This window comes from Ostrinia furnacalis, unplaced genomic scaffold, assembly GCF_004193835.3.
Source record: "Ostrinia furnacalis isolate ACB-3 unplaced genomic scaffold, ASM419383v2 OfSCF7582, whole genome shotgun sequence".
NCBI lineage: Eukaryota > Metazoa > Arthropoda > Insecta > Lepidoptera > Crambidae > Ostrinia > Ostrinia furnacalis.
In genome coordinates this window covers 50,015-72,108 of record NW_021137821.1, presented here as the reverse complement: position 1 = coordinate 72,108, position 22,094 = coordinate 50,015, and the positions used below count along the sequence as shown (strand labels likewise).

The 22,094-nt window shown below is 37.1% G+C and overlaps 1 protein-coding gene and 1 long non-coding RNA gene across 2 annotated transcripts in view; one reads left to right on the top strand and one right to left on the bottom strand.

Moving 5' to 3' along the window:
* Positions 1-16,669, bottom strand: part of LOC114365313 (uncharacterized) — a 37,696-nt gene extending 21,027 nt beyond the window's left edge. Inside the window, exons 1-16 of the mRNA XM_028321844.1 lie at positions 16,370-16,669; positions 15,436-15,560; positions 14,949-15,107; positions 13,551-13,741; positions 13,314-13,396; positions 13,056-13,225; positions 12,615-12,725; positions 12,051-12,366; positions 11,653-11,797; positions 10,668-10,809; positions 9,418-9,531; positions 8,325-8,464; positions 3,191-3,971; positions 1,378-1,492; positions 895-1,036; positions 362-448 (exon numbers count right to left, since the gene is read on the bottom strand). Coding sequence (XP_028177645.1) covers positions 362-448; positions 895-1,036; positions 1,378-1,492; positions 3,191-3,971; positions 8,325-8,464; positions 9,418-9,531; positions 10,668-10,809; positions 11,653-11,797; positions 12,051-12,366; positions 12,615-12,725; positions 13,056-13,225; positions 13,314-13,396; positions 13,551-13,741; positions 14,949-15,107; positions 15,436-15,555 — 2,816 coding nt within the window. The 5' untranslated portion in view covers positions 15,556-15,560; positions 16,370-16,669. The remainder of the gene's footprint in view (positions 1-361; positions 449-894; positions 1,037-1,377; positions 1,493-3,190; positions 3,972-8,324; positions 8,465-9,417; positions 9,532-10,667; positions 10,810-11,652; positions 11,798-12,050; positions 12,367-12,614; positions 12,726-13,055; positions 13,226-13,313; positions 13,397-13,550; positions 13,742-14,948; positions 15,108-15,435; positions 15,561-16,369) is intronic.
* Positions 16,670-16,782: 113 nt separating this feature from the next.
* LOC114365294 (uncharacterized) lies at positions 16,783-17,356 on the top strand. Its single transcript, XR_003656934.1, has 2 exons — positions 16,783-17,111; positions 17,298-17,356. It is a non-coding gene; the product is annotated as an uncharacterized LOC114365294 (long non-coding RNA).
* Positions 17,357-22,094: the final 4,738 nt, after the last annotated feature.

Sequence of the window (22,094 nt, the reverse complement as noted above, 5' to 3'; positions counted from 1 at the left end):
TTATTGGCCCGGCCAAAGCAATCAGAGACGGACTTGACTTGCCAGCTAGCTAAGTGAGAGGTATCCAAGTAACTAATATAGGTAGGTACAGGTCGCACTATCAAAGGTAAGCTTTGCATATTAATGATACAATCAGTAAGCCTTTATTGCCCCATCCTATTCAAGTCAAGTGTCGATCGTAGATTCGATCAGATTAGCATGATCAACATGGATTTTGGCTAAAGTTAAACCTACAGGATGGTTTTATAACTATAAACACCCCTTTCGTAGCTGTGCTGGATAAAGGCCACTATTTTCTATGGTTCGTTCGTAACTATCTTAGGTACTTACTACTCTTACCAAAAAATAAAATGACACTTACGTAGGCGGTAGCATAAGAGGCGGTATAGCAGAGCAGCAAGTCAATATGGTACCGAACAGATAAATTATCGAGAAATATAATATGACCCTGAAAACAATATTTCATTTTAAAATGTAGCCATCTCTTGTCGTCATTAAGTAGGCCTACAGAGCCTGCTAACAGAAAAAGGCTTATTCCACTATTCCCCATTGACAATCCCCGTCAACGGGGATTAGTGAACTTTTTGTTCACTATTCCCCGTTATAATAGGATTTTATTTTTAACATTATAAGCTCCAATTGGCGTTAACGAGGAATAGTGAACAAAAAGTTCACTAATCCCCGTTGACGGGGATTGTCAATGGGGAATAGTGGAATAAGCCCAGAAAAATGCCATTGTTACGCGATATTTTATATTTTCGATATTAACTCGTAGTCTGCATTCTATGAGCTATGAGCAAAGATAGTCCCCATAAAGTGCATGGTATACAAAAAAGAACATGAGTAGGTACTTATAACAGCTGCAAATAACCTCAATGTGTTAAATCTACATACTTATATCGTCCAATAAAGTTGTCGGCCAGGATGGCCCCCATCAGAGGCATGGTGTAGCACAGCATTATGAATATGTGGTACACCACCGTTGCCGCGTTTTCGTGCAAACATAGCACATTTCTTAGGTACAGGGACAATATAGCTAAAAAAATATTAACATGACATTAGTTACCCACTCAAGGTAAACCTATTGAAGGGAATTAATGTGGCAGTATTTCAAATATTTATTCAACGAAACTAAGATGCATATTCGCTTGACGCATATAGGTACGTACAAGTAAGCACTTAGGTGCCTACAAATTATGATCCTACAAACAATGGCCACACTACTATTACTCATAGTACTATTAGTACCTAAAAACATCTTAGTTAGTACCTAGGTGTTTGCAATACTTTACGAACCAATACGAAACTGGATAACAAGGCGACGATGGAAAAAGAAAAAAGAAATTCAATAGAATAATAATAATGTATGATACTCACTTCTAAGGCCACAAAATGAAAATCTTTCACAAAATTCTGTAGCAATTATACAAAATATCGACGTAGGATGACTGTGAAACATGTTTGCCTCAAATTGCAAATAGAGAAATTGGTGCTACAGTTGGTAAAATCCTATGGCAACAAAGATAAATATTGAATTTTATTAGTATTAATCTGAGGACATTTATCAATCTCTTTTTGAAATAACAACCATGAACCTCATCATGACCATGACACTGTCAATTCATAGAGAACTTAAGTATATTTTCATAACTCTTGGTTGGAGCGTGATTTATTAAGCTATCGCATAGAGCAATGAAACGCGATTTGACTATGAAGTCTTTATTAAATCTATGATTACATGATCTTCGTATTTGATTAAGATATAAATAAGATAAATATAGACGTTAACAACTAGCCGACAAGTCGTCGGACTCGGTACAAATAGACACATAATACGGTATACAATAGTTGCCTCGACGCAACATAAATACGGGAAAACGCCCAAAAAACATATCTCTTTCAGCGTCAGTTCAAGCCCCTTTCCTTACTAACTAATAAAATATTTTGTGCTGTAATTTCTATTACAATTCGTTAGAATACACTGGCACACGTAATTGTAAATTGTGCTGTGCCTGCTTGATAACACATCACAAAAAAAATCATACCATTATTAGTGTCAAGCGGTAGTCTAAAAAGCAGCTTTAAGCGATCAAAAACTTGACACGATATCAACAATGTGTTTAATTTAAATAAAGTTCCAAAGTCTAAAGAATTAATAATAATAATAATTTGTACTTAAAGCAAAACAAAACAAGTATTATTTTGCATCCAGCCACGTAGGTAATTAAAAAATAAATAAATGACTAAACTACCTCGTGGCTATTATATTTTTTTATCTTCCTTAAAAATAGTAGTAAAAAAACATGCAATTCTCAATTGCTCACACACTGTGTGTATATGTATAAAATAGGCGGTAAATTTTTTCAAAAAAATAAATCTTTGGTTTTCCAAATGTCTATCCATCCTTCATCTACATACCCGACGCTAAAATCTCATTTTTGAGATTCCATAATACATATCAATATACCATTGATAAATAGTGTTACTTATAACTAACATGCACATCGTAAACAAAACCAGCAATTTTTAATTGCCAAAACATAGTAGTAATATGAAAACTAAAAATAAGTTTCCCACACAGTCAAAAACACTAGGCTGTGAAAAGTTTGGGATAACAAAAATGAACCTAATTAATGCACGTACCCTGGCCGAAATGAGCGAAACTAATAACTTTGAAAGTGAACAACAATAAAAACAAAGTGTGATATAAACTCAAGCTCTAAATCAGATCGTAAACAGACACAAGTGTGTGTCTATGAAATTGTATGATATTTCATGTTTGTGAGCTTCAAATTGGAATACATTCATTACATAGCTATTTCATTTTTAATTGTTTGTTTCAGAGACATAAAGAACTTTCATCTACGCATAAAATTGTATTTTACTGATATCAATTCTCAAAATTTTCATGGTTAAATTCACAATAAAAAATGGCAATTTCATAAGTAAACACCTAATAATACTTGAGAAGACTATAAATCAGTTTACGATTTATGTCTCCAAACCGAGATCTTTAATATTAAATACGTTTATGTAAAAATACCCGATTTGCCGGGCAACCTGCTTCCGGAATGTTTGCAAAATCGTGACTTTTTATGATGTTACGCTTATAGACCGAAATTGAAAAAAAAAAAGGATTTTCGGAATTTAAGCCTAACATGGACTAACTCCGAGCTCCGTAAAATATTTATCGCGGAGTTATCTCATCTCCGATTTCATCATCAAGACCCGGGAGAACAAAATCCCAATCGTCTGCATCGAGTTGGTCATCGGGTGGCAAATTAGCAGCCTGCAATAGAAGATTCCTGAACGCCATGAAGGCCTCCAAGCGCGCCACGCGGTCGGGGTCCTCCGCTTCACCTTCCGGAGCGTCGTCATCGTCGCCGCGGTGATCTTGATTCTCATCAAACTGCTCTTGATCATCGTTATTATCATCGTCATCAGGATTTTCGTCGTCGTCGTCATCGTCATCGTCGTCGTCGTCGTCGTCGTCGTCATCGTCCTCGTCGTCCTCGTCGTCTTCTTCGTCGTCATCGTTACGTCGACCATCTTGACCACCAGGGTTCTGTGAAGGTTCTTGGCCGCCTTGGTCATCACCAGGATCCTGCCCGACGGCACCCTGTCCCTCCGGGGGCGGGGCCGCTACCACAGGCACTTGGCCGTCCGGGGCCTGGCCTGGAGCGTTGTTGCCGTCGGGGGCTTGGTCATCAGGAGCCTGGCCATCAGGAGCCTGGTCTTCAGGAGCCTGGCCCTCAGGAGCCTGGTCCTCAGGAGCCTGGCCCTCAGAAGCCTGACCCTCAGAAACCTGACCCTCAAGAGCCTGACCCTCAGAAGCCTGACCCTCAGGAGCCTGGCCCTCAGAAGCCTGACCCTCAGGCACCTGGCCCTCAGGCACCTGTCCCTGGTTCTCAGTGTCAGTGTCCTCTGCGTCACTGGCCACAAAGCCAAGTTCAGGCTGACCCATGAAACGCCTGCCACAAGAAAATTATAAGCTGATTTAAACGCTATTTGCGCATATACGAGTACACATACGAGTATAAAACCAAGAAGCAAGCAAAATGAAATAAAAAAAATCTACTCATAACACTACAAGAGCAAAGTAAAGCATAAAGTGACATTATAAGCACATTAATTGCAGTCAGCTACCAGAGATTCCCAACGTTTTCAGTTCCTGACGCACACCATCAAAGGACTAAAATGGAATAGACCTAACAAGTAACAAGGCATGTACTCGTATTTGACCGCAACTTTTGTTTCCCACGGATCCCTGGAGGCGACTTACTTACATTTTGGGAATCTCAGAGTTAGGACAAAATTAAATGGTCTTGAGGGTGGTGCATTTTAACATAAGCATACGATACATAACAATAAATATAAGTGCCAAAAATATTAGGAATATTATAAATACATACAGTAACATAGCAAAAGATTAGTCGTCGACATTATATCGCTATTAGCCTAGGCGCAGACCAACGATTTTTCATCGGCCGATAGTTTATCAGTAGTCGGGCAGTTGATCAGTATAGGCAATGGGCATGTATGGTAGTGCGCACATTACACCGATTCGATTTGGCCGATTCTTCATACAATTTAAAATCGGGCACAACTATCGGCCTACTAAAAATCGGTGGTCTGCGCCTAGTCTAAACTGCATTTTTTTAAGAAATCTTAAGCGGGTCTGCGGCTTCGAAATGTTGTGCTTACTAAATACATACATAATATAAATACTTAAATACATTAGATATATTAACAGGCACGTGCAGCGAGATGATGGTAAGTATATGAATGCGATGGAAAATGGTGATGTTACAAAATAGGTACTCATTTAGTTTGTTAGTCTTACATTTACCTAGTCAAACATCGGCCGAGTGCAGTGGGTTCTGTACATTTACTCACATCACAAGTCTGAATGTGCTAAATTTTAATAAATTTTACTTAGTAAAGATAATTTTTAAAAATATTTACCAATTTATAGTTACTTACCGGAAAACGTAAATTTTTCAAGTTGCCAATTGATTGCCCCGTAATTTGCCTCCTTATTTAAAAAAAATATGTTTCTGGGATCACCATTAAATATCAATTATTGACTTTTGTGGAAATTGCCTGTGACAGGCAGAGACAGGTAAAGTTATTAAGGCCCAAGCTTGCACGGAACCCCAACAAAGCGAAAAAGCTTCAATAAGCTTATTTATCTAACGTATTGGTTAGTGCTTGTAATCTAGGAAGTAAGTAAATTTTAGTTATGGGCATTACTACTCCGGCCACCTTATATACAAAGTGTCGTTAGAATAAGTGCTAAAAATGTATTTGGTTTTATTGGTTACGTTTTTAGTAGAGCCACGAAACTACAAACAATTTTATTGAACTTTATACAACAGAAGCACTTACCAATGGAATAAATTGGGGATCGAGGGGAACACTGGTTCCGCACCCAAAAATTCGGATTTCTTGGATAACATTTAATCTCTTCATCCGCTTTTCTCCCACGGGAATGCGTGCGGAGGCATAACGGAGTTTTCGTAGCGCATGACGACAGCAAAACTTAGGGCGCCTTCAAATTAGAGGCGTGAGAATGCGCTACAGTCGCGCCACTACTAGTTTTCATACAATTTCTAGAAATGCAACACAATCGCGTTTGTCACGTTAGTGGCGCCGCGACTGTGCATCTAGAAATTGTATGAAAATTACTCATCACTGAACTCTTGCACAAAATGGTTATGCGCTTTACAAACGTACCTATTTTTACTTTTGCTCGCAAAGCCATAATAATACCAATTCACTTGATTTATATGTAAGGTTTTAATTTTCTTACCAAAGGTTTCATATTTCTTTTATAAAACAAATTTAAAGATTCGGACTCCGTTAAACCTCCGTTTCAGGAAAAAAAATCGATATCAGTTTCTATGAGCACCGGGAGGAGGGTAAAAACATTTAAAATTCGCGTTCGCTTGGCCAGCGCTTTAAAGTAGGTTCCTTTCATAACGCGCTGATTTCGCTGGGATAAGTAATATTAAACCTGTGATGAACATTCTTGTTTAAATGTAGATTTCTACTTAATGTATCCCCTCAATGAAAATTATCTGAATGTAACACCACCATTTTTTCGGGCTATGTCGAAATCATTTTGTTTCATTATCGTGCAACTATTGCCTTGTACACGAGACTTTCGTGATTGGCTTGAAATTAGCAGCGTGCGGATTGTAACTTGGCACGTATTGCACAGGAAATTGACTGGTATTTTATATGTCAATAATTAAATTGTAGCATTATCATGAAATATCACAATGCTGTTATACTGCGCTGCTGCACACCCGGTTACGTAAATATAATGCTCTAACCTCAGTAACATTACATTACCTCCCGTCAATTAATGAACTATAAATACAAATAAATAAAAAGATCTTTATTAGTTATAAGGGTTTACTTAACTATCATAGTACTTTACTGATTTCCTTGAGTCTTAGTACTGAAACTCGATTATAAGCCGGGTGTGCGACGGCACTATATTACACGAACAATGAAGGATTGATTTTTCAATTGTCAAGTTTCAATTCACGAAAAAGGCGATTGTTATTTCTTTCCTATTAGTAATTGAAAAATCTGTCCTACGTAGAACAACAACTATACTTGACATTTAATTCGAGTCATCATAAAAAAAAACTAAACAAATAATGAACTATACGAATTGTCCAAATGATAATTCGCTACCTATAGCAAATATGGCTCAAACATTGACTCGAATTAAAAACCGAATTCAAAATAACACCTTTATAAACCATTATGACGTTTAATTTCCAGAAACTCGGAACCTTTTTTAGAGTATTTTGTTATTACCTCCTCTCCTCTAACATAACTCCCGATCTCTTTTAGTACACAACGGCACTGTTGTTAAATCTAAATCAATCCCTCTAAAGGTATTATTTTAAAACACCAATCTAACTACTGACATTCACGAACATACAATTACACAGTAAAGAAAAGTAAAACATCTTTGTTTTTGTCTTGAAACAGACGTGAACAGAACCGCCATCTCTATTATACGTGAATTTTTCAAGGGCCGCGCGCTGGTAGCTGTAAGAATTTTTCCAGCTTCACTGGGCAGAGTGGCGAGTACAGAAGGTACTCTAAGACAAAACCAAAATAGGTAGATTATACAGAGATTGAGTTGCAAACAAATGACGTCACAAATCTCTAATAACATAAAAATCGCGATTTGGCAGCTTATGAAAAGTATTTCACGTTGTCAAAGCAAAATACAATAATAATTTTTGTAGTAGAATTGCGGATACTCGCTCTAAAGAAGTTTTACTTTTCTATTTTACTATAGTAGTACTGTTTTATCCAGTGCAGTTAGAACTAACATACTGGACAACGACATCATTACCAAAAACTGAAGATACACTCAAAATAAAGGCTGTTTACATTTAATGTCAGAACAGGATCCATAATTATTAGGGAATTAAATCTCTATTATCAACGACAGGTTGAAGAAAACTAAGACAGTGGTTTTGGACCATGACCATAACCCTAACATCCTGGAAATATATGAATAACAGTAGAAATAGAACAATTTAATTATAATGTGCGAAATTTTGGAAAAATGGGTAACCTGCACTCACTGCTAGCTTTTACCAACCTGGTAAATAATGATATTTCGGTAATATAAAATATAACATCGTTGACAATGCTTAAAAACGCCAGCCTTAACTCATCGCGTTGCATCAGTATTTGGGCGAAATGTATTTTAACAATTCGTGGTGTTAAAACAATAAAAGTACTTTGTTTAAAATCAACATTTTATTTGAAAATAAATTACTATTGATTCGCCGATTTGGTTTGAGCGAAATAAATCGGAGTAAAAGTACATTGACCCTGCTCATTGGCATTTTCTGCCATGTTTCACATAAAAATTATGTACATAATTAGTAATTACTGTCGCTAACCATGCCACGAAGCGCGTTTCATAATACTTATTTTGGCAAATTACACGAATATACCAGAAGACGAAAGTACAAAGAGCGGAAATAGTGGTGATAGTAAAGTAAATTACTAAGCAATAAAAAAATACTTTCTCAAAATGAGAAAGTTAACAATAATTATATTCTACACATGTACTTTTTTAAAAACTATAAAAACGACCAAGAAAAATTTTCTCGGCAAAAACATCTAACAATGCATTACGCAAGCAAACATCTAGCCTAAACTATGATACGCAAGTGATGGCGTTTTAGGGATAATAATTTATCAAAAATTCCACCGTATATCCAGATTTATATCGCTCAAACTGTAGCGGCTGTTCGCTGTCGTAGATGCATCATACTAACGTGAAAGCATTGAAGAGTCCCAAATAGTGCGTCACGTTTCGGGGGTCGAGACCTAAGTCGACGCCGTAATGGTACCGATTGATGGTGTTCGCTGGCGGCATGGGGTTAAACGAGGTCTGGCGCGTCATCCTTGGCAGCTCCTATACACGCACACACAATCAAGGCGCTATTCACACACAAAACAACCCACACCACGACGATTTAAAAAAGAACACGCGATTGCGTTTTTAGACTATTTGACAACATTAATCAATTTTGACGTACTTTTTATAACTGTCAAAACGAGACTTAGATTTTGTATGGCAATACAAGCAAGTGACATCACTATTTTGTCAACTCAATTAAACTACTTTTATCAAATACAATGCAACCAAAAATCTTATTTTGCAGGTAATTTAAATTTAATTAAGTTTTTATTAAGACCAGAATGAAGTATCTTAAAACAGTTTGTGATTTCGAATTATTGGGGAATGGTGTCAAATAGTCTATGTCGTAACTTTACGTCACGTATAAGTAAAAGTAAGCTATAGATGACCCACGCTGAACTGTCCCACCAAACTCAATGACAGGGGGGCGCTACCATCGTTCAACTATATGGTTTCCAACATGGCAAAAATCTGAACCAGCGATCCGGTATTGACGGTGGCGCCCCACTGTCAATGTCATCGACAGGACAGTCCAGTATTTTGGAACTATACATGACTTTCATTCTAAATTCGTATTGACGGGTGTCGGTCGTAGCTGTGTGTAAGAGGCCTCATTTATACAAGATAACATTTGCATGTGTTGATCGCCTCAACTCTGGTTGCGCGACCTATAACGGGAGTACGGGACTATTCCCACCTCACGTTCCCACAGCTGCAACTCCTGTGTAGCCAGGATCTACAGCTTGGCCGCCAATAAAAATCCAACCAGTGAAGGTCAAGTTTGTCCCGGGGGAAAGTTAAATTGTATTTGGAACCGCAACGAAATAATTCAGAAGAACATAGGAGTTCGAAGTTAAGGTTCGACTTTCCTCCATTGCAAAGCGGTTGACAGGTTGCGCGATCTATACGGATCTTAAAGCTAAATAGTGTATTTAAAAGAAACTTACCCACTCGACCAGGAGGTTAGCCATGGGTTTGATCACGTGCATGTGGCGGTGAATTTGTTCCGGGCACGCAGCGTAGAGCGAGTGCCGAATACGGGAGATCTGCTCAGAACGTGCCTGCAAGAGAACAGTACGCTACATTATACAGGTTGAATTTGCAATCAGTGTCCACATTTTTAGGAGCGGCTCAGAATCAGTAAGTTATCGATTTACCTACGTAAAGAAAAATTTTTTTTTATCCGCTGCGCGCGGTTTAAAAATTGGCACACGTGAATAATTTACTTCGATCATAGAAAAATACGTACACACGAGTAACTGCAAAGCTTAATAGACAATGGTGTGCGAAAATAAAAGCCTTAACCTCCTTCTTCGATATCAGCCATCCTGTTACCTCAGGCCCTGACTCAGTTAAGCGCAAGGTAATAAAGAGTTTGAATTTAAGGCAGGGTTTGCACTATCTTACTTTGACTGTAACACANAAAAATAACTGAAAGTTGAAAGCTTTATGAGTTTATAAAAAATTTAACGCCGGAATTTTTTTTAACCTCAGTCATCTGTGGTGTAGGTTAAGTAAATAAGAAGAAGAAAAAAAATTTCTTATTAATTTAAACAACTGTTTTTATGAACTTCCTTACATTTTCTGATCCAATAGCCACATAGATAGCTAAAAGCTTAGATAATAAAGCCTAACTAGATGGATTAGTCTTCACTGTGCAGTAGAAAGTGGAGAACCTCTGCAGTCTCCAACTGATGCGAGTACTGACCAATGGATATGAGCACCAGCAGCGCCGGGAAGCCGAAGCCCAGCGCGTAGCACGCGTCGTCGCCGAAGCACATGACGCTCCTGCGTAGCGCAGGCGTCACGATCATGCCCATGAACCCGCCCAGGTTCACTGTGCAGTAGAAAGTGGAGAAGAACCTCTGCAGTCTCTGATTCTCCTCTGGGAGGCGAAACTGTAGGACACAGTGTGTAATGGTAGGTCGATTTTTGGGCATTCTTCTAACTATACAGGGTGTTAGGTNTTTTGGTGAAATTACTAAAAAACTTAATATGAAAGTAGCCGCCTGACATGGAACGTGTTATGGGGGGTGAAAATATAGGAAATGACCCATTCTATCCGCCAAATAATTTTGGCACACGATGCGCCAAACACCCTGTATATCCGTCAACCTTCATAAAAAAATCACCGATTATCGTTATAGTTACGGTCAAAGTTAGGTGGTGCAACTCAGCCTAAGAGTGTCGAGCTTACCTTGACCGCGGGATCGTTGTCGAGCTGATGCACGAGCTCGTTGAGGTTCTTGAGGAACCACTGCTTCACCTTGGGCTCGCGCCAACGCCAGCACACGAGCTTGGCGTGAAGGATCATGGCTGTAGTCACCTTCTCAGGGAACCTGCATTACATCGATTTATTGTTTTGACGACTGTAACTGGATCTTTTTGCTTCGATCACGACAGCTATTTTTTTGTTAGATAGTAATGTCCCACTGGGCACGTGCCCAGGGCCCTGCGTCCGAGGGGTTGCTCAAATACTTTTTTCCAGATGATAAGGGCCCCTTGATCTTTAAGTGTCCAGGGCCCTAGTATATTAAAGACGACCCTGAACAGTACTATGAGTTATGAGAATACAGATGAGCAATATGTTTCAAGAATACACTCGAGTCTAGCTTGTTATGTTTTAACTATTACTTTACTTGCTTTATTCATGAAATAATGTACAAATTATTTAGTTTACAACTTGTTATCAGACGCTCATTGTTCATGAGTCATTACTATTCTCCCCTCAAAATATGGGATTCAATAAAAGATACAATTTAAATTGACTTGGCGACACATTAATATGGCAACAACAAACAACTGATTTTCATTTCATCAGTCTCAATGCACTGGATGCAGGCCGCTACCTACCGGACAATCTGGAAATTATTGGGGGAGGCCTATGTTCAGCAGTGGACGTCTTGTGACTGAAATGATGATGATGTCTCAATGCTCATTACCAAGGGTTCATTTAGCAGGGTAAATAAATTTTACACACATGCAACCGTTTCTTTATTCATTGTGCAAATTAAATAATTATTATAAAAGTAGGTGATCACTTTTGAAATGTGTTTAATCTTTCTTCGTGATGAATGTCCAAAATTAACACAATGTGAACAATCTTCTTATTTTTTTGGAATATTAAGTTATTTGTGCTGAAAATCGAAAGTAAACCCAATTTAAACTGCAAAAGTACTTACTTGTCCTCGCCACTGAGGCTGAAATACGCGTGGTTGTAGAGATTGGCGCAATCTTGCTTGCAGTTCTCAAAAATCCTGGCTGCGATCGTGGGGTAGTGGAGAAGAGCGTCTTTCAGCAGCTCGTCGGCTCGGGTGAAATCGTTAGCTGAAAGTGTTTAAGATGGTTAAGACGAGAAGCAAAATATACAGTGTAAACTCTTTAAAACATCACGAACTCTATAACGCCGAAAAATGAACAATTCCCCAAGTGTCATGCAGTTTGCACTCAACTATGGAACACTGTGTCTATTAGCTTAGCTCCTGGTCTACAATTCGCATAATGCAGATCATTGTATTCACAAAACCAACTTAGATTTAAAAAAATATTGTTTGGATTCTCATAACAAATAAATACTCACTCTTGTTCTTCTTAGCAACATGGAAATGGGCCATTGCGTAGGAATACTTAATATTGAACAAGTATTCCGCGTCGCGCTCTTGCTTCCAGTAGTCAATGGCGTCGATCAACCACTGGTGCTCCCTGGCTCGAAGAGCTATGGCGTCGATGACGTATATGATAGCCAGGGGATCGGACGGATCCAGGTTTAGGAGCAGCTTGGCCAACTCCAAAGCGGTGCGGTGGCAGGCCTTATTTGTAAGCATGTGGCAATACTTCAGAACGGCGATGTGGAAAGGCCTGTTTTCCAAGTACTTGTACTCCAAGCGGATTGATTGCTGCAAAATGTTATTCGTCAGTCTAAATGGCAATAAATGTTGAAAACTGTAATGTTTTGTATCCGCCCCGATAGAACCTGAACTGATAATTTTGTAAATATAAAATGATAAAAATCGACTCAGAAGTTGAAGTCTTGGTATCCTAACTCAATTTGCAATCATAAATATATGTTTGCTATAAATCACTAGACACATAAACATCTCGGCAATGTCATATTAAATGAATCCATGTTTAGGATATTACTTACATCTGTTAAGTTGAAGCACGGATGCGCTACGTAGTGCAAATACGAAATAATTTGCTCTAGCAGGTTATTGGCCGCAGTGTACTCTTCAGCACGGAACATGTAATCTGTACTCTGTAAAGGATTTAAAAAAAATATAAATGACAACAAACCAGCCTACAGCGACTACAAAAAACTGTATCAACTTCTGTATTCATGTTCCGTGATGTTTAAATGCAGAACAAAGAATTTTAAAGAAAATTCATTTTGATTACATCAATCTTTGCAGATCTTCTTTGAAAAAGTAAAAAAAAAGCTAAGTGAGACGGCATATTTTAATAATTTACAAGTTATTTCTTATGAAAAATTATTGTATTGATTGATGTGATGACACTCAAATTGCAAGTGCCTGCCTGGTAGTAACTAGTAGTAAAGGCCCAGAAGTCATCATCAGAATACACTTACTTGCAACATTCCCTCAATGTGAATGCTCCTCCGATCGTCTGGGGGTAACACTTCATCCTGGGTCACAAGCTCAAGAACACGTTGGTGCATGGCCTGGTACTCTCTGTTGTGGTCAAAGGTGAAATATGACAGCGGATCATTCTCACGACGGTGGACAGACATCGACAGTCCTAAAAATATAAAAACATTCATTAACCACATTCAAAGAACAAATAATATTGTTTTAATAACACTTAACAATTGGTAATTATAACTTACCCACGCTGACATAATGTCTGTTTTCTAGAATAGGAACTATTGCTGCCCGCCTGTATTTGACTACATTGTGGGGGCGATATTTTCTGAAAATTAAGCGTGAATTAGTTTTTTATAAATTATTAAAAAAACTCAAGAAATTGAACGTCCATCTTTTAATATAGCGTCAAACGATCCGTATTAAATTACTGCTTGCATGTCGCATTAACATTAAACTAGAGCATTCTATAAGATACATACTTGCCGTGAGCTTCATCAAGGGATTCTGATCCAAAAATCCTTTTTAATTCATTATTAAAGTCCAAATGCTTAGCCTTTACTGAGAAAAGCACTTTCCTAGGGTCCACTTTTTTTTCCTGCACCAGAGCTGCTGGTGGCGGTTTTCCAAGAAGAGCATTAACTTCCATTACGGATTTATCTATTTCGTCCAACTAAAAATATTTGAAATTTTAATTTCATTACATGAAAAGCTCAGCTTATGTTACACTAAACATTAAGGGACTGTGTACTTAAATGCCTTAAAATCTTATAAAGTTCTTATGAACAGGGGCTCCCACAAAAAAAATAACGACCAATCAAATATCTAATCTCCTACTCAACCAATAAAAAATCTAATCTCCTAAGTACTGTTTGATTGAAGGAATAGTTACCATCGTGAAAGTGGAGGCCATTAGGTTTATTTATAGGTAAACAATTGATATATTACAAACGCTGGAACAGCTTCCTAATAATAATATGTAGTTAATATTTATCGCGCCACATTGCATAATTTATGCGTACCTAAATCACAAACCGTAAAGAAACGTGGATCGTGCGCCATTATGTGGATGTGATACGTAGATGCGTATGAAACGGTTTCTAAATGAAGTCCTAGTTCAGTATCAATCAAACCTCTCTAAAAGGATACAGGATACAGGCCCAAAGTGTAGCCCAATACGTTCGATGGTACCAAATTAGTAATAAACTAGTCTTTCGAGTTTATATTCACTTAAAAAGTTTTAAATCAACACGACTATAAGTAGATTGAAGCCAACTTACAAGATTTGGTAAAACTATGAGCATTGTAGAGGTGAAGATAAGCGTATTAAAATGAAATCTGCGCGATAATAGCCCGTGTAAAATCGTTTCGAGACAAGTAAATAAATAAAAAGGTCACATTATATTCGCGCAGGCGCGGACTGCGCGGCCAGAGGGGGCGCGTGGCGACCGTCTGTATCGACTTTGCTTTTGCGTGGTAACTCGTAGCTAGGTGTCTAGGTAACCTAGGTAACCGGCCCGGCGCGTTATTGATTCACTGAGCGAGCCGCCGCCTCGTGTTCTCGGAACATAATATTTACCTAAAGATAATGATGGGATGGGCATGGGATAGCAACTTTATTAAACTCTTTTTCTAGATATGGCATGAAGATATTATGTAGTTTGAAACTTTGAAAAGACAGGATACTTTTTATCCTAAAAATTATGTGAGATCAAAATGATTATGGAAGTTTTGTATGAAAAATCAATTAATAATATGACAACATGAATTAATTTATTAATTATTAACAAAATATTTCCGGAAGGGAAAACACAAAAGCAGCAAAATGCTAGACTGTAACTATCACAACTCAAAGAATGCATTGTTTACACATATCATACCTCTGGCATGTCAGCACTGGCATTTTTGTTTTTGGCTCGTCGTTGCTTCTTTTTGTTATTTTTCTTTTTTGATTTTGTCTCAGCCGGAATCATATAAGAATCATCATCACTTTTCTCTGGCCCCTCTTGCTCAGATTCCGAATTCGAACTTACAACCAACTATTGAACAAAAAAAATGAACATTTTGAATAACAAAAGAAACACTCGGCATGAGCTAAATTATTAAGTAAAGCTGATAAAAATTAAATTGATCGCATTTAAAGGGAAAAGATATACTACACCTACAACACTTGTTGCTACAAGTGTCAGATGTAGTAGATTTCGCTTTGCTGATAATAACATTAAATTCGGTTAGCTTAAATAAGAGACAGTGCTGAGCGCTGAGCAATAATAATTTTTAATACACAAAAAAATAGATGTCATTTATCAATGTCATAATTTTGATCGCTAGCATTTAACAAAATGTAAAGTAAAATAGGAAGCTTACCCCTGAAAATTTTGACTTAATTTCTTTCGCGTAATGGGGTGCAAACTCTTCATCAGAGTTCCCCTCCAGTGGCGGTAGTTCAGCACCACCATAAATTTTGCGAAATGTTCTTGAAGCCATGATCTCTGTAACAATATATAACTTTTTCAGCAAAATAAATAAATATAAAATTGTGGCACCCTATATGAGCAAATGCCTCCTTCAACTCGCTTCACTCATGCCTGTCTTGGGCTAGGTCGAGCCAGTTGTTCTCCTTATGTCATCCGCCCACCTTTCCTTGGGCCTCCCAACATTACTCTTCCCCTAGGTCGCACAATAAATGTTGAGGCAAACACAAACTCACACTGTATGTGACAAGCGTTTACAGCTAAGATTATTATCTGCGTTTCCGTGCCCACATCAGATTTGTGCAATCTATTAAAATACCAATGTAAATTAATAGTACCATTAATTCTATCATAACTATAAAAAATTCAATCATTGTTTCAATAATAATGAGGAATTTCTCTTGGCACCACATGCTGCTTACTCTATTACCCACCAAATTAGAAAAATTGAGGGTATAATTTACATAGAAATCTAACATTTTCTAACTATACCTACCTGCCTAAATAGTTAATTAGAATATAAAAATCTAAAAGTGAATTTTAAGATTACCTATCCTGACCCTGAAGAACTACTCTCTGACCAAACTGCAAGAGGCTACTTTTAGCGGAGTTTATTGGGTACAAAACACTACCCTCTGACTCTTTTCTTTACTTTGACTACCTGTCAATCAATGTTAAAAACTTCGAACATAATTTAGGATCTTCTATAAAAAATACTAGTAAAACTTTATCACTGAGACAAAAACACCACAGCCATTACTCTCTATGCATGCACTCTCTTTAATCTGTTGGGGCCCTTGGTTGGAGCAATTAAGTACATTACTTACATGATTGATGAATATTTATTTCAATGGTTTGGATCGATAAATACACAGGTGTCACGTAAGTAACCACACAGCACAGCAGCAGACGATTGAGAATTTAATTCCACGCCACGACAGGTAATCTTCAAGCAACGCAGAATAAGTGAGTATTGATTTTACAATGGAGCAATGGTGCAAAACACAGAACAAAAAAAAATAACACGATCGGGAATTAAATAGGGATGTAGCGATTTATTTTATTAGCGGAGCGGACAGATGAGACAGGAGACAGGTACTCTGTGCAAAACACTGTGTCTAATCCAGTGTTGCCAGTCGGGTTTTTTTTTTTTTTTTTATAGTTTTCACGGCTCTGGGTGCAAGCCCTTTTAAGCCAGTCTTTGAAGTCCGTTGAACTTTTGTTTGAATTTGACACCATCACATCTGTGTTTGACACTTCACTGAGTTCACTGCACTGATGCACAGCACTGATGATTCCAACATTTCCAACTGATTCACTGATATTCTCTTCTCAAATAGTTCCCAGAGTTGAAACCACGAAAGTATATAAGGGTTTGAAAAGTTTCGGATCCTTCAAGAGCTCGTCCAACGACTCTGGTACACGTTCACAAATAGATTGAAGGTCGTCGATCATGACCAGTCTCTGAACTCCAAAACTTCTACATTTCAAGATTATGTGTTCCAAATCAGCAAGCTCTTCATTGCAATATGTACATTCAGGGCTCGGAATCAAGTTGAGCCTCTTCAGGTGAGTGGGAGCGTGGCAATGGCCAAATCTCAGCCTATTTATGATGGTTATAAACTTCCTGTTATCTATATTCTCATTCCTCCGATGGTACCAAGGTTTGGCGGGCGGGCTTCCTTGGATCTTAGCATACCATTTTCCCTTTTCCATACTAGTAATTGTCCAGTACTCATGCCATATCTTTTTCAGGTCTTGACTGATTGCGGCTTGATAGTCAGTGTGAGGTAACTTCAACAACGTAGAATGGTGTAAGGTTGTTCATGGATGGAAAATGAATACAATTGATCATCTAAATACGAAAAGTGACCAGTCGTATAAAAACGTTTCATGGACTTGCGTTTTATTATCGAAAAACATTCGCTAAAACTCATTTTTCTTAACAAATAATAAATCAAATTCAAGTTTAAATGCACTTTATGACATAATTTTTAAATTGTCACTATTAATATTTTTTACTGAATAACCTGTAAAGTTAATTCTACAATTTCTGAAAAATCACCTAAAAGTAACCTTTTCATTAGTGTAACCTAAAAGTAACCACAGCAGTTCAAAAGTAACCAAAAAGGTTACAAAAGTAACCTTCTGGCAACACTGGTCTAATGGTCTAATGGTTGTCGTAGCCATAGATTAGACTCTAATCTATGGCTACGACAGTGTTGCCAGCGGTTGCCAATGTTGCTCCCGTCCACAGATATAGATTAGAGCTCCCGTCCCTTCTTCTTCGAGGTCGACGTAATTTTGTGCTATTTTCAAGTTGTGAGACGAGTTTAGAAAATGGGACCAAGTGGGATGGGACATGAGTTATTGATATAATGAAGGATATTAAATGATACCCTTGATACCCCTTTCCATAGCTTCCCACCCTTTGACCCTTTGAGTCTCAAAAAATTTGTGGCGTTACACTATGGATCGAAATTGAGATTAATGGACATAGCGAATTTTTTCACAATTTCTATTTGAAAAAAATACTTATCGATAAGTTACGTTATTCTGATGAATAAATGCTGCACAAGTTTTTCTCTAAAACCAATAGTTTGGCTGGAAAAAAATATTTTCCATTTTCGTTGTATGGAATGAAACATAAAGTGGTCGATTTCTACTAAGCCTTGACGCGTCTTTCCGTTCTATACATAGCCAGAACGCAAGGGTGTGAAACTAATCGAGTATAGTTTGGAAATTACTTTATTTACTAAGCTCCTCCAAACTATACACGACCAGTACGCATATGCTGCGTACTGCTCGCGTATACTTTGTATTGACTTAGGTCAATTATCTTACTCCAAAATATACATCGCCAGTACGCATACGGACTAATCATGTATGTATTGTAATAAGTGCGTGATTGCAATTTATACGCGAGTAGTTGCATGCTAGTCATTTTGACGTATTGACCTTTCTTTCTATTACATATTAATTCATATCTGCGTGTCTACTTTAAACATTGAATCATCTTTCGACACGTGTCATTGTTTTGATAAGGGATTTTATGGTGTTTCTTATTCTGCCATAGAAAAGATATTTGTTTTGGGGCTGATATTTCTCCAATTCTCGTAGTTATGGAAATATGTCAAAATGATTTTGTTCTTGAGATAAAAGTTAATAAATAAAATAAATAATAAATAAATATCCTTAGACATTTTACACCGCGCTTCTAGTCCCAAACTAAGCAAAGCTTGTACTATCGGTACTAGACAACGGATATAATCATACTTAAATACTTTTTTTTTGTAAATACATACTTATTATCATAGAAAACACCCAGTCTAATACAAACAAATAAGTTCATGCACACAAATATTTGTACTGTGCGGGAATCGAACCTGCTACCTCCGGAATGAATAGTAATCCGTTTCGAACCACTACACCAAACGGCCGGCAATACAAACCTAGCATTTAAAGTCTCGCATAATATTGTATTTAATGCACGTTGAACTTTCTTCTCTCACTCTCTCTCATTTTAATTAAATTGTTATTTAATTTGAAATCTACCTAATCAATTTAATTTCAAAAACCATTTACAATAGTGTTAAAAATCTAGATTTATTATAGATTCATTTAAATAATAATATTTTATGTAATAGGTAATATCAAATTAATGTAATTTTAAATATAGTTCCATATTTTACTGAATTTTACTAAATCAATGTCAACTAAACACACTCTAGTCCAGTGTAAGTGGTGTAGTAGAAACTAATCGAGTATAGTTTGGAAATAACTTTTTTTACTAAGCTCCTCCAAACTATACACGATCAGTACGCAAAATTCGTGTATAGTTTGTAGTGACCGATTTACAAACAGGCACTACAAAATATACACGAGCAGTTTCCTATGGGTGCGTTCTGGCCATGTATAGAACGGAAAGACGCAGCCTTGACAGATCTTGCTTTGAAACTACTTGAGCCTTGTTCTATGGCTTGTTGACTATTAATCCTACACTATCAGCGCGCGCCCAAAGTTGCCCGTTCACAAGTTATGAGGTTCTGAAAAATTAAAAAAAAGTAAGTAAAAGTGACTTTTTTTTGGAATATCTTTAAAGATTTAACGAAAATATAAAGATTATATACGTTAGTAATGTAAATTAACCTTAAATTACTGATAAAAACACATTTTAATAAAATTAATAGTAATAAAACAAGCGATTTTTTTTTTCACAATTTCTGTTTAAAAAAAATACCTATCGATTGTGCTATAGTTCCAAAATACTGGACTGTCCTGTCGATGACATTGACAGTGGGGCGCCACCGTCAATACCGGATCGCTGGTTCAGATTTTTGCCATGTTGGAAACCATACAGTTGAACGATGGTAGCGCCCCCCTGTCATTGAGTTTGGCGGGACAGTTCAGCGTGGGTCATCTATATCGATAAAACTCTGATTTTTAATTCGACGGAATTTTGACATTTCAGAAGTGCTGCCAACATTGAAACATTCCCACTAAGAATGGAGAGCATTTTCGCAAATTAAAAAATAATCCTTTCTTGAATTTAAGGTTTCACTTGAAAAACTAAGGCTTAAAAATGTACTGCTCATTTCATAATGGTTATTTGAATTTTTATTATCATATTTTTGAAGTTACAAAAAAAATTGGGAAATTATTTTTCTACTACTGGACTCCCTGGCCAATAATCCATGGGTTACAAACCTTTTTTATGAAAATCATTTTGTTAATAAAATCTTAGTTTCATAAAATAAGCAATTTAACAAGATGCAATTTTATAATCCAAGGTGATTATGATGACGATAATGATGATTGGTGATCAATACATATTTTCGTTTATGATAATATGTTGTTTTACTGTGTTAAAAAAACGTTTTTTTCTATTTAATCTCTAAAATGTACATAATAATTAGTGTACATTGAACTCACAAAACAAACAATAGTTCATTCTTGTAAGTTGTACTTGATGAAATTTCGTTTCATATTATTTTTTAATAATTCGAAGCAAAAAAAGGCTTATTACATCTGAATTGTCAAAAATTGACAGCTGTCAGAATTCCGTCGAATTAAAAATCGGATACCTCCCCTAGCAGTTTGATNCACTAATGACGTTTAAAAATTGGCACGCTCGGCTTCATACAATTTTTTACACATGCTGCATCTATCCATATCTGTGGTGAATAGAGTAAATCCTTTGAATCAATCTCTCATCAGTTAGAATCGAAACACTGAAAATTAAATCGATTCCACACATTCGGTTAATATACCTTTTAATGATTTTAAAACTTAAAAAATATGACATTAAATTAATGTTTAAAAGAAATAAACATCGAAACTTCTGATACGGTAGATAAAATATTATTCTACCAGGTTTTAACCCTTAATTAATTGGAAGAAAGTTTGACAAATACAAAACGGTAAATAAAAATATTATTCTACCATGTTTTAACCCTTAATTAATTGGAAAAAAGTTTGATAAATACAAAACGAGATTGATTGTTATAATAAGGTGATTTTTTGCATACAATATTAAATTTGAAAATATCTAAATCCTGGAACAGTGGGGTTAAAGGGAGGTTTTACTGTTGGAAATTATGGCCCTTTATTCATAACGGCATGCAAAATTTTATCAAAGTGGGAAATATTTCCCAGTATGTAAGTAGGTACAGGAAGGAATTACATGATACGATTTGTTCATAAATGGACTACTGTTTGAATACTAATCTTCTTCACATTTCTTCTTGTCATTTTATGAATGACAATTTACGACAGTTTCTTCGAGCTCTTATTTAGTTATTATTTTAGACTTCCTTTTCTTATTAATTGGAAAATAAAAAAAAACAATGTAGGTTACGTAGATAAGTAGGTACCTATACACAAATGGAAGCAAGTTGAATGGCACGGTGACCAGCGCATGTTGAAACTCAGTTGTTGTTGTCAGCACCGTTCAGTACTTATCGGCGCGCGTTTATATTTTCCTGCGCGGGTTACCAGCGCTGTCAAGCGCCCAGTGGCGGCGTAGCATGGCTTGGCACCCGGGGCGGTCCCCCCCCCCCCCCCCCTCCATATATAGCCGGGGGCTATGGCACCCCAGAATGGTCTGGTCTGGTGCCCCCCAGGATTTTTGGGTTACCGATTCAATGACAGTCCTTATCATGCAGATGCGCCTGTGAGTACTAATCTGCACGACTGTTGTCACCCCCTGATGCTTGGCACCCGGGGCGGACCGCCCCCACCGCCCCCTCCTTACGCCGCTACTGCAAGCGCCGGTAAGCGCTTGTAAGTTTCCAGCTTTCTTTCTATATACGGCCTTTGTGTTGATGGCCAACTTGCGTTTTGGGCGATTTTCAGTGATACAAATGAACGCATATAAAACTTATTTATCCTACATCATGCGCTGGTATTACTTAGATTTTGCAAATTGGTTTTGGAAATTTGTTTTGGTTTTATCAAAGCATTAGCATATTAACGGTGAAAATGTTATGTTAAAGCCTTACTTACTTACATTACCTACTTGTTATATGTAGGTACTAGGTACCTAGGCATTAC